This window comes from Dermacentor variabilis, chromosome 1, assembly GCF_050947875.1.
Source record: "Dermacentor variabilis isolate Ectoservices chromosome 1, ASM5094787v1, whole genome shotgun sequence".
NCBI classification, from domain to species: domain Eukaryota; kingdom Metazoa; phylum Arthropoda; class Arachnida; order Ixodida; family Ixodidae; genus Dermacentor; species Dermacentor variabilis.
In genome coordinates this window covers 288152913-288165907 of record NC_134568.1, presented here as the reverse complement: position 1 = coordinate 288165907, position 12995 = coordinate 288152913, and the positions used below count along the sequence as shown (strand labels likewise).

Below are 12995 nucleotides of genomic sequence, written 5' to 3'. Positions count from 1 at the left end.
CGGATCGGCTAGCCATATACGGCTTCTCTGTGAAATTGCAACATTAAAGTAGTGTCACTGCTTCACACTCATCAACTTGAATATGCTATATACGTTTGGCTGTTGTCTCATCTTCCACTAGGTGGTACAATCTGCGACCGCCCGCCTAACGCGTGAACGCTAAGCTACAGGTTATTTTTTTTGTTCAATCGCTGGGGAGGAGCGGGTTTACGTAGGGTGCCTCGATGTGTGCGCGCCCTATCGAGGCTCCCTAGGTTGTACGCGAGCGGGGAGCAGAAAACGTTCTGCTAAAAAGCTGCCTAATCTGCAAGGACATGGAAAGGAGGACACAGGCCCTCGATGCCACGCCAATTATCGCCACGTGTACAACGCACTTACGGAGCGTGTACACAAACTTCATCGCCTAGGAAAATGCTGCAATCATTGCTAAAGTAACACAACCAGACTGCTGCTCCAATCTCTGCTGATCCAGACGACGCCAGATACCTTTAACAGGACAGACGGAAACATGCCTCCTCAAGTTTATGCACGTCTGATGCATTGTGAACAATCCTCTGTACAGGTTCCGAAACGTCAAACGTTGCATTTGTGACTTGGTCAGTGACCTTAATTTTGAATTAATAGAACATACTACCTGACCAGACGAGCTTTCGTCGAACTCTGGGCTATGTTTTATTAGAATATGGAGATGTCTACCCAGCTGTCGGTTTAAGCTCCTCTGGCCTCCTTGAAGCCCTTGGGTTTAGGGATATCCGGGGGAAAGTAAACATGTTCGCTATAGTCAGAAGCAATTGGAAGTTTGATGGTAGGAAAGTAGGAAGACCATAAACAACGAAGGCGTACAAGAACGAAGTTCCCGATAGCGCTTCAGAAAGTTTGATGCTGGGAATTCTTTGTGTGTGTGTGTTTTTTTTTTTTTTTTTTAACTAGATGGGTGGGACATTGAGCAAAATAAGAACGAGCTTGGTGGCGCAAGCCACCAAGCTCGTTCCGTTTCAATGGAGGCGCCCCGTTTCAATGGACACGCTCATAGCATCTATCTTGCAGGTGAAAGGTCCGCAGGCGCAGTCTAACCTCGTTACTCGTATATAGACTAAAGCCCCTACATCCACGCGCCACCGCCGCTTAAACGTGTATGGAGGGGCTTTAGTATAGACAGTCCGCACACCGCGAAGTTTCAACTTGCAAACTCTGTCTGTAGTCTGGTAAATATGGTATTGTATGTTGACGTTTCTATGTTAACAGTTCTATAACAGATTGCAGGGCTGCCTGAAGATCCGGTCAGTAAAGTATTGACTAGAGTGAGTGTAAGGTCGCTCTGATTGTTCGTGTTCTTAAGTGTCGCGAATCGGACACGTGCTTTGTGCATAGAGAGGGGGTTCACTTCCCCCCCATGTCAGCGGGGCAACCGTTTCTGTGTTATGAGGGGTCACAGGGACCGCGCGGTGTTGGGTGACGCGTCGCGGCAGGCGCCAGGAGGGCGAGTGCCGGTTCCGGGAAGTCGGTATTGTGCGCACGGTGTTGGCAGTCCGCCGACGGTCACAAGAGTCCACACAGACCAGCCTTAAAGGGGACCGCTGTATGCGGTATTGTTGTTATCGCTCCCGAATACCTGACTAATTGGAGGCGCCGCCGAGGTTAAGAAGGGATTAGCAACCTTGACCACGTGCCGCATATACGGAGCGGGGATCTATTCTTCTACGCGTCCGGAAGGCAATCGGCAGCCTTGGATGTTGGGTGCGATTGCCTGTGTGGTGTCGAAGGCCGGCTTACAGTCTACGCTGTAGAGATGCGGTGCGCACGTGAGGAGTGCATTCGGACGGCGGCGTCTTGTAAACACGTACTCGGAGAACTTTGTCCTGTAGACAATAAGTTTGAAGGACAAGGACAGTCATCAGTCTCCCGCGCGAACAAATCTTGAGTGCAGCTGCAGTACGAGGTGTCGATGCCCCTACTTCCGAGACGTTTGCGGCCTAGAGACGCCATCGGGCTTTGAGGCGGCCTAGCAATAACTTGTACGAACCTGGCGTGTTTTTCTGAGGCCGTCACTGACTACGTAGAAATGAGAGGACAACAGAGAACGAACGAAACTTTACTGTGAGCATGGCTGGAACGGTTTGCCTAACTTTGTTTGGTCATGTGCTAATGTGTTGGACGTTCTCTACTGCGAGTACAGCATTAAGACATAGAAAATGTTGGCTTACGATTCCGCCCATCCTAAGAGGGGGCAGCTTATGAAATCCGCGCTCCGAAAATCGTGCCCTCGCACTAATGACTTGACGGGCAAAACGGTCGGTTTTCCCTGTTCACTTGATGGCGCAATGTTGGAAACCATATTTGGTGCGGGGGGGGGGGGAATGGAATGGGTGGCGTTCTCCTGTATCTACAGGGTCTCGCAGAACCTGAAGAAAGTTGCAAGTAGGTGTGGTGTACCGGTCTCTTCGGTCTCCGACAAGTTAGCCCGCCTCTGCTCGCCAAGGAGAGAAAGGACTGATCGACTGATTTTATTTCTTACAAAAACAATGAGGTGGGCTGCGAAAAATAACGTGCCACACCTTTCGTTGACTGCGCCAAAATCGCGAAATTCCGCTGTCTTGTGGAATGTGACCGGGGCGCTGCGAGGATGACCTGGAGTCGAAGGCATGGTTTTGCGCAGTGCGAGTCATGCTTTCGCGAGATTGGGGTTTTGTCAAAAAAAAAGCGAGTAATTGCTAGGCCGGCAGATTCTGAAGATTGCGTCAGTGCTAAGATTGCACCCTTTGGATCTTATGTTGTATCCAAACATCGCCATCTTGCGTGCCTTCAGCGCTTACCCTTCAACTAATGTACAAGATGAGGAGAGGTAAATACAGGGGGAGGGGCGGAGGGGGGGACAGGGAAAAGGCGCACGTTAAAGAAAACCAGGGTGTCAAAATTAATCCGAAGTCCGCCACTGCGGCGTGCCTCATATCCGAGTGTGGTTTCGGCACGTACAACCAGCACTTCTGCCGCGTTGCGATGTGCCATGTGAGGCAATGACAGTGCTCAACCCTCTCATAGGTTATGAACAATGGCGCACAACAACGCCTCAAGGAAACAGGTCTCCGTGTGTTCTGTGCAGATAAACAGCAGTGGTGCACGCAAGGTAACGTGTGACATCAACTGAATAAATTAAACATTCACCGTCAACATCACCGCTAATTATTGTCTATCAAAGCAAACTGCATAGAGAGCTTAGCCTTTTTTAATAACAGTAATCTGCGACCGCATGCGATAGCCGCCTTAAGATTAAAATTCCCGCTATTCATTCTAATGGGTGGCGCCCCTCAGCGGTGTGTTGGAACGGAATGAACGCGCCGTCAGGGCACCCACTCTACTTCGCGGTACTGTAGCGCAGTTGATACCCGTTCTACGTTCTCTCTGCAGCGAGCATACGAGACGCACGTGCTGCAGCTGCAGGCGCTGAAGGTGGCTGAATGTCACTCGTCTCGCTTTGGAATTCCAGTGGTTCATTGTACCCCATGTCATTGTTAGTGTTTCTCAGAAGCGCTCGCAACACGAGTCGAAAGGAAGTCTACAGTGGCGCCTCTACGGGCGGCGTACGAAGCTGATTCGGGCCGAGTCAGCGTCAAGACGAGTCAGACGTGAGCCTGCGTGAGCTTCGAGTGTTCGAATTGTCATCGTCGTGTCTGGTCTTGTCGAACGTCGTAAAGTCAACGTTTTCTTTGTCGTGGCTTTGCCAGAGCTGTTTAGTTGCGTAGTTCACGAAAGCCATCGTTAGCAGTGCGAGCTGTAAATCGGGTAGTCTGCTGCATCTAGGCTACGAAAACGATGGACGACCAGCTTGTGTCACGGGTTCGTAAAAAGCTCAACGACGAGAGCGTCAAGCTCTGGCTACCGCCTTTTACTGTGAACGATCAGGAAGGAACCTTTCCCGATGTAAGTAAACACTAGATGCATTGCCGCACGTTAATTTTCGCTCCATTTAGTTGTATAGTTTTGATGTATGTTTCTCCTACATCGTCTCGTTTACCTAACCACTACTGTTGACTTTTCAGAACTTAGTGGCGCGGTATGCGACTGAACTGCAGCTGGATCCAGGTGTTGTGCTTGCTGTCTTCAGGCACTTGAGATGTCATGCCGTTGAAAAACTGGCAGCGAACAGAAAGTACCAAAGCACTGGCGTGGCTACATTGAGAGTAAGAGTAGTCAACCCTCGTCAGGTTGGTAAACATGTTTGTCCTGATTTGTATCGAGCGGTTTCAGAGCTTGCTTGAGTGAACTCCTGTTGCCAAAGATTGGGACACCTTTATCTTTAGTAATATTGTCATTTTGTCAAAACTATATAATCTTTTGCTTTGTCTTCTGTAGCTAAGTTAGTGACAAACACGTATCAGTGCAGCAAGCGTCACCAATTTGGTGATTTTTTTTTCAGAAAATCGCCGTGTTAATTGTCTTAAAGCATTAAAATCCGTGTGTTATTGTTCACTGCTTGCTTAATACTCGGCACTCTTTCAAAAAGTTGTATTTGCAGGTCTTGCTTGTAATTGGGCTCAATTGACCTCTTAACAAAGGCTTTGTTAGATCCAAATAAGTATCTAATTTTCTTGCCCTAAGATGCTTAAGAATTTCCTCTGGACACGTTTAATATATACAATCACTTCTTTAGCGGCTTTCATATATATAATAGCAATGTGCTTGATGTAGTGCTGCACTAAGCTACTCTTAAATCTTTCGTTCCATGGATTCGATTGAGGGGATGTCAGCATGAGTGGCTGTTATGAAATGCGCAACATGTGTACCTAAATTGATTTTATAAAAAATGTTCCTACAGCATTGTTGCCCCTAGATGGCTCTTTTCTTTCTGCACTTCATGCCACCATGAACTCTTGCTGTGTGACTATATTCCATCCAGTGTGACCATTTACATCCAAGCAATCTTTAATGGGCCCTTCAATGCACAGGTTTGGGATTTGCAAACAAACTGGCCCAGTGCCTAGATTACACTATGATTATGTGTAGAAGATATTAATAAGGTTTCAATATAAATTAAAATCCTTGCATCCTTATTCATAGTAACCACTGTTCTTGCTAGCAGAGGCATTGTGCATGTTGCCTACCATGTTGTAAGCCCCACCTGCAGTGCATGCACCAGAAGTAACATGCGAGGTTCCCATGAAATAGTGTGCAACACCGCCACCAGAAATTAGAGGAAGTGAGAAGAAAACAAACGAATTGTGATGTAAATTTGATGAAGCTCTCGGTTTCATATGGGAGAAGGCACTGGAGGATTGTCACTTGTGGAATGTGGTAGAGGCATTGGAAGAGTGCCTCTGGCATTTGGAGGGTACATCACCTACGTGCAATTACCTATTCCACCATCTCTGCTATTGTTAAATGTTTTTGGAAAATAATCTGTACTCACTGAACACACTTTACAACTTCTACTGTTTAAAGGGTCCCTCACCAGGCCCCACAGCAAATTTTGGTTACACTCTGGAAGTTGTTACGTGTCCTTTAGTTCTGCCGCAAAAATTTTCCAAATGGCTCATTGATAGCCGATATGGAAATATTTCGGGAGGCGAGCTTCACTGCAAACATAAACGCTGTCTCCACTTGCCCCATCTAACCTCCGCAAGTGAAATTCCTTCCCTGCGTTCTCCCATATCGAACCTCGAGGATTGCGTGCGCATATGTCACGGGCCCCGCCTTCATTTTTTTTTTCTCTCTTGCTCTTTTGTGCCGCGGCACATTTCCGCTGACCGCGGCACATGCGAGCTGTTGCGATTGTCTTGTTTCGCACAGCACACGATTTTGTGTGATGTGCACGAGGACACCTGACTAGCGATATAAGTCTGTGCCACACGAATACTGAGGCAGACACAAGCGAATGAGAGCATGATCCCGCGCGGGAACATGGTAGAAAATGACATTGTTTATGTGCGTGTGACTGCATGACATGGGAACAAGCAGACGAAGCAGAAGTACATCTGTGGTGCGAAGTAAAGCAAAAACACGCAGCAATTCGGTTCGTGTGTTTTATTAATTAACCAAGCTTTAATTTGTATGTTCTAGTAATATATTAAACGAACAGATGTTGGCTTGAATAATTCTCGAAGTCGCGTGTCCCCACAAGCGACGTCGCAGTGTGAACATGTGTATGTAGGCGCACTAGCACGTGTACATCGCCCTCTGGCTTGGAGCACGGCAATCGCGAGGGGAAAGGCAAACGGCGTTGGGTTTGAAGTTTCAGATTTTTATTCGGCGCGTAGCAAAGTAATATTTAGCAGAAACAATCGTTAGCCCACATTGTTTGCTCCGTGCTTGTCAGCCCAAAATGGCCAGACCTGGTGAGGGGCCCTTTAACAAAATTTCTGATGTGAACTGGTGAAGGAGCCATGCCATGTAGACCAATGCTCTTTTTGTTTGACTTGTGTAACTCGAGTAACATAACTTCTCTACCCACTGTCGGGAGCCTACCATTTTTGCTCACAAGGTTGCTTGTTTGCTTTTTGCCAATCCCAACCACTTTTGGTTTTGGCTCCGATATGTCCAGTACAATATCTTGTTGGCTGTCACATTGGGTTCTTTTAGTAGCTATGACCCATGAGTGTCCACTCGCGAACAGCTGGAGTGATCAGGCGGCAAGGTGGCAGAGAAAGGCTACTAAGACCCTAGCACATCAAGCAGGACAGAAAACAACATAGCAACTGCAGGTATTTGTGTGCCAAAAAGCCGAGCAGAAAGATGTTTCATGTTTCCTTTCTGCCAATGACTTGTCACTAAGTGCAACATTGCCCTCGCCAGCTGATGGCTGCTGCTTTCGGCATGCCAATACAAATGTAACAGGATGGGAAGTTGCAAAACAGAATTTGGAACTTAGTAAATTCATTAAGAATCATATCTTGTTGGAATCTTTCCTACCATATAACGCAAGCAAGAATTTGCCCACTTATGATCACAGAGTTCTGATAAATGGATACTTCTGCTCTGCTGTATGTGCTCTTACATTTTCATTGTACAGTCATACAAATGTTTAGTTTACCACAGCACTTATGCCGGTTTTATTTTGCGTGTTAGGTGGTTTACATTTATAATAAAAAAAAATCGAACAAGAAATAGGAATGCTGTGAAGGCCAGGCTGTCCCAGCACTGGCCTCCCCCCTCCCATTAGTAACAACTATCGATGTTTACACAAGGTACTACTGCGATATAGCCTAATCTTGGAATTGAATTCTGGGGTTTTACCTGCCAATACCGCAATTTGATTATGAGACACATACCCTAATCTTGTGAACAAAGAAACCCTAAACAATGTCGGCCAACTTTTGCTCAACACTAGTGCTTCTTCACCTTGAGCAACACAGGTAGTTAATGACCCTCTGCCGTGCAGCTTGTTGCTAGTGTTACATTAACAATTACTGCTGTATCCTCCATAAGAATTTGTTTTGTTTGTTTCAGCCACCACGCAAGGATTTCGAACTGATTGAAATTATGCTGCAAGAAAGTGGTCAGAAGTTACGAGAAGTAGTTGCTTCCATGTGTGGCATGGACCCATCCATGGTTAAATTGATCTCTGGTGGCAGGGTCATCCAGGACGGCAATTCCTTGCAAGACCAAGGTGTGAGGGTAAGTAACGTTGTGCATTACGTCTGGCCTGCTTTACTCATTGCATTTAATAAATGTCTCTTACCTTAATAGCATAACGGGCAATTAATGGCACTGGTTCTTGTGGAAACTGCTGTTGAGTCAAGAGAGAGAGAAAGGCAGGAACTCGAACTGAAGAATATTCGTGAGGACGCTGGCCTTCTGTCCTCTGTTGATTCAGGCAAGTACTTTTGAGTTCTGTGTACATTTGTAAAGGTGATTCTGATGGCTTGACACCATGTAATTGACGAGGCTATGAAATTCAAGCCATGGCTAAATATTCCAGTTGCACTGTTACTTTATGTTATGCTACTTGGTTTCTGTTTCAGATGACCCTGGTAGCAGCAGATATTATATGCAGATAGCTGACCAAACTGGAAAGCCTATTGCTCTCCCCATGGCAGAAAGGAAGGCACTTGGTGTTGCTATGGTCCTCCATGAGAAAGGCCGGGCAGCTTTGAAACGGAAGAACTACAGCGAGGCGTTGTTGCTGCTGCTTGAAGCAGACAAAGAGTTCAGGTCAGTGAAAGTTTTGATTTAAAAAATTTGCACCATATATTGCAGAGTATCTTCAGAAATAGGTCTTGCTCAATTTTATGTGTAGCATTGTTTCACTAAGGTGGGGACTTATACCAGTGAGTTTGTAGGCGCAGACAGTCAGCTGCGTTTATTTGAAAATGAAATCCAGAAACTCTGATTTCTTGGTCAAGCCTAGTTGCAAATTAACAATGGTTATCTTTTTATAAGTTCATTTAGCTGTCCCATTAAGTGCCCCATAAGTTAAGTATTTCATATCGTGCAGTTGTTTGCGACGGTGATTCTTTATGCAACTCTTCCTTCCACATTAAAAAAAAAAGGCTTGCACTGTTGAAAAAAATTCCCATATGGCAAACCTCAGCATTGCAGCTTTCAGACATGTCATAAATGACCTGTACTTTGTTCTGTGCTTCGTAGTTAAAGCTACAGATGAAGCAGCAACTTCTTTTAGGGCTTGCACTTTCAAACAAAGATGGCCTAGTGCACATTTGAAGCAAAAAAGGAAAGAGTGATTTGACCTAACATTTACTCCATACATTAAGGTTGTTATATATGGCTGAGTTGTGGGCTGGCCTAGTTCTGCAACAACGAAACGCATATTTGTACTTTCTCATGCTTGCTCTGCTTGAACTAATACAATTGTCGCATGTTCGAAGCAAAAAATTATGACATTGTGTAAGTGAACAGTTGTACAATGGGGCACCACAGAAAAAGTATCATTACGACTTCGCTTATAGGAGCACCAAATGGAGTTTGGAGTTTGAATTGGGCAAGCTACCTTCAGACTATAATGGACTGCCTCAAGCTTTCCTAGAAAATTTTTCATCTACATACATGGCAGCACCCGTCAATGTGATGGCTATCACCTTATTCCATATCTGACCGAATCAACCTGTAATATTCGTGAGCAATGAACGATACTGCTGTTTTCAGACCACTTGTCGAATCTGCGAGTTTGTAGGCCTAGTACATAAACTTCTTACCATTACTAGTTGAAGGGGTGGCAATGAATCTGCATCCAAAGCTCAGCTGATGTTTTTGCTTAGTTACTTTATTATTGACATATTGAGAATTTATATTCACAAAGTGTATAAACACAGTGTGCAAGGCTTATTTCAGAAATTTGTACCAAGGGCCACTCCTAAGAACAAGAATGCTACCCGTCTTCACGACTCGTTGCCCAAGTAGAAGGTCTCAATATTGAATCTTGCAGTATCGATTTGGTATTTTTGAAATTTCAACAGGTTTGAAAGCACTGCTGAAGTGCACTAGTGGGCTGCCATTTGGACTTCCTAAACCTATTTGTAGGCTTCTAAATGCACACTAAAGAGCCGTTCCAGAGGTAGCTTGCTGCAGATACCCTTGCATTTAGAAAGACATCCTAGACCTTCTGGCTTGACACTTTCAAATATTGAAAGTACTACTAGTGATAAGTAATTAGCTAAATATATCGATCAGAAAATGCTGGCAGCTCCTTCTTATAGCTAACAGCACACTGTTCATTTCGTTATACCTTGTATTCTCCTTGCTTTTACTTGTTGCATATTTTTCTAGACATATATTTGGTTTTGACAATGAGTAGTTATTATTCCATCACGTGGTAAATCCATAAAGTAATAATATAAGGGATAAATATAATTGCATGTAGGTGCGTTGTTTGTTTCTGCATTTGAGCCCCAGTACGAACACCCTTTGAATGTGGAAGTGCCTTCTTGTAGGACCTGCAATTCAGAGCTCCTGACAAAAGTGGACAACTATGCACTGCTATGCCTTGACATTGCCTGGTGCTACCTCTCATTGAGAAGTGTTGACCAATTGTTCGACGCAGAGGCACGACTCAAGGAATGCGAAAATGGCTTTCGTCGCTCCTATGGCGAGAATCTGGAACGCCTCACTGCAATCAAGGCACGTTACTAAGGAGCAGAGCTCTAGCAACACTGTTCTTGTGCATGCACTCCTGTTAGCACACTTGCTATAGTGACAGGAAAGCTGATGTCGTGTTAGTCAAGTTTCTCGTGACAGTATTGGTGCATGCAAAAGCTCTACTTGAGAAATGAGACATGAGCCAGAAAATTAAGAGTAATATAAGAGGGAACATAGTACACTATCAACACTTAACAGTGGCACTGCCTTGTAGCAGAAACTTTTCTTTTGCTTCTGTTTAGATTTATTCATTCTATTTCCATTTTGATTCAAGAATTCATGTTGAGTCAGTTCTCATTATTTCAAACTTTGCAAAACCATAAGATTGGTTTGAATGGTTCTAAAGTTAATATTCAAGAAAGTGTTTCTAAAGCATGGGCACCTTTTGTGACCAACCTGAACATCGTGAATTTAAATCTGGTGACAAATGACTACTGTGCACTAAAAATATTGAAATTAATGTCTACTCTGTCGTAAAAATTGAAGTGCATATGCAAGTTCAAGTAAAGACTGAAGGAAATTTTGTCATTAAGTGTAGTGTTACTGTAGAAGAGGATATGCAAAATTCACAAGAGCACTTCTCCACAAGTCGGACTAACCTAACCAACATGGCAGGTTTCAGGCTAGTACCATAAATAAAATGTCAGCATGCAAACCAGTGCTGCCATTATTGTCGCCTTCTGTCTCGCACCATCAGACCTTCGGAAATGTCTCTCTCAGCTTCACCAGTGCTGCTAGTGCGAGCTCAGCCATATTAGTTAGTGTACGTTAGATGCATAGAAAAGCCTGCTTACAGAATTTTGCATATTTCATACCTGCCAACTCTCCCAAATTTTGACCAGTCCATGCGCTTATACGGACATAGCAATAAATTTCCCAAAAACTGCCTAACCCCACTGCGAAAAAACTTCATAAAATATATTGCATAATGCAGCGCAGCTGCATCATCAGTGTAGGCTTAGCTCGGTTCGCTTCAGATTGAGATTTGTTGGGGAGTGCTCGTGAGGCAAAGCTGTAATTTGTGTTGCTTATTCGCCGTTGTCTTTGTCAGCTTTGCTGCAGTACAATCGTGTTACGTGGTGAAGCATATTAAGACTGGAAAGTAGTCGCTATCACAGTATCACTGGAGGGTATGTGTTCCTTAATTATGCACCTGTGCACGCGTCGTCTCTAGTCGCAGTACGAGTACCGAGGTGTGTAATAACTGTACTGGCAGCCATTCCGAGGTGGTTCTGACATTGCTGTGACCCAGAAAAAAAAAGTTTTATTTTGTTTGTTTTTCTTCTTGGTAATTTGCGATACTTTGTTTAGCAGACGAAGAACTGCAACCAGGTTTCAAGTCGGTTTTTATGAAATATGTGGGTATTTTCAAATATTTGAACATACTGCATAGTTCCATTTCAAATACAAATAGTTAATGTATAATATGTGATTTGTATGCGAAACTTCGAATATTCATCCACCCTTAAAATTTAACAATGCAGACATTAAACACTTACTTAGGCTGTAATGGAGCTTGTGTATATTGCTGCTGCTTTTGAAGGGATTCCACATTGAAGATCTTTGGGCCTGAGGCCAGCAGCTGGGCAGGTCACTGAAGGAACTATTTGGTGGTTGTGCAAGCTGTATATTGTATATAGTTACATGTGGGTGTGACAAGATGCAAGTGTGCAGTAAATCAAATTGCATAAGACTTCAAGAAAATGCCTGCTCAGTTGTTCTTGTCAAGTATGCGTACCTGAGCTCATGGTCAATAAGAGCAAGTTTCACACAGTATTTATTTGAAATTGCGGCTTGGAGATCCATGCTTCTAGCATCTTGCTAGGAATCGTTAGATTTTGCTTTGATTATGCATTTGTTCCATGTTGAGTGAAGGGGGTCAGAATACTCGGAATAATCGGAATACATTCTTCAGCATTTCTGAAAGGCCACCTCCACAGCAGATGGCCACATCTGGCTGAGGCAGTGGGTGTGCCACCTACTTACTTTCAGTTCAATTCAGCTGTAGTTGTGAATAAAAGGCAAATCAGGGCCCATCTCACTTCGGAGACCGCGACGCAGTCATCATGAAGGCCATAATAAAAGTTACACTTTACTGCCGCTACTGTGGTGTGTGTGTGCTTCAGAGGAGAGAAAATACAATAACTGCTATAGAGATGTCTGATCCGGAAGGTTGCAAAACTGAAATTTGCACTTGCTCTATTTGTTGGCTGCAAGAATATTTCACAAGTTCGGACATGTGACAGGACATTCAAAATGACGTTGGATTGATGTATTTCGGCTTTATTGCAATAGCAATTATATGAGCCCTCCTGGCAAAGTTTTTGTCATCGGCATTGTAGTTGGGGGTCCATATGAATTCTTTAGTATGCTTGGTAAACGAGAAGAAAAAGCGTTAACCGAGGGGCCCAATTTTTATTAGTCTTATCGTAAGAAGCCAACAAACACTGACGCTGAGGACAACATAGGGGAAATTACTTGTGCTTAATAAATGCAGTAAAGAAACAATAAATTAAACGGAAATGAAAGTGGATGAAAAAACAACTTGCTGCAGGTGGGGAACGATCCCACAACCTTCGCATTTTGTGTGCGATGCTCTCCCAATTAAGCTACTGCGACATTGTTTCCCCATACACTTTCTTGGGTGTTCACGTTTCCTAGTAGAACCCTGGGAGTTTTAGCCAACAACTCGGACCTTGACAGCAGACATCGAACATCCCTTCTGCCGCAGGTGTCACAAGAACGTGATCTCTTTTTGGGTGAAGGCAACCGGTCTGTAAACTCGCACATGCTACCTGAAGGCATCAATGTTGCTAGATTCGAGACTCTCGTTGTGTAATACATGAGAAGAAAGGGGGTTAACCAAGGGGCCCGATTTTTATTAGTCGTATCATAAGAAGCCAACAAAC

General features: G+C 44.3%; 1 protein-coding gene across 2 annotated transcripts in view; it reads left to right on the top strand.

The window, feature by feature from the left end:
* LOC142566812 (NEDD8 ultimate buster 1-like) overlaps window positions 1–12995 on the top strand; it is a 74445-nt gene that overhangs the window by 29273 nt on the left and 32177 nt on the right. The window contains exons 1-6 of one of the 2 annotated variants that reach the window (XM_075677697.1): window positions 3399–3918; window positions 4038–4202; window positions 7441–7608; window positions 7681–7807; window positions 7956–8145; window positions 9882–10068. In XM_075677697.1, coding sequence (XP_075533812.1) covers window positions 3811–3918; window positions 4038–4202; window positions 7441–7608; window positions 7681–7807; window positions 7956–8145; window positions 9882–10068 — 945 coding nt within the window. In that variant the 5' untranslated portion in view covers window positions 3399–3810. Of the gene's footprint in view, window positions 1–3398; window positions 3919–4037; window positions 4203–7440; window positions 7609–7680; window positions 7808–7955; window positions 8146–9881; window positions 10069–12995 lie in introns of those variants that run through there. The other variant, XM_075677705.1, reaches the window with a different exon arrangement.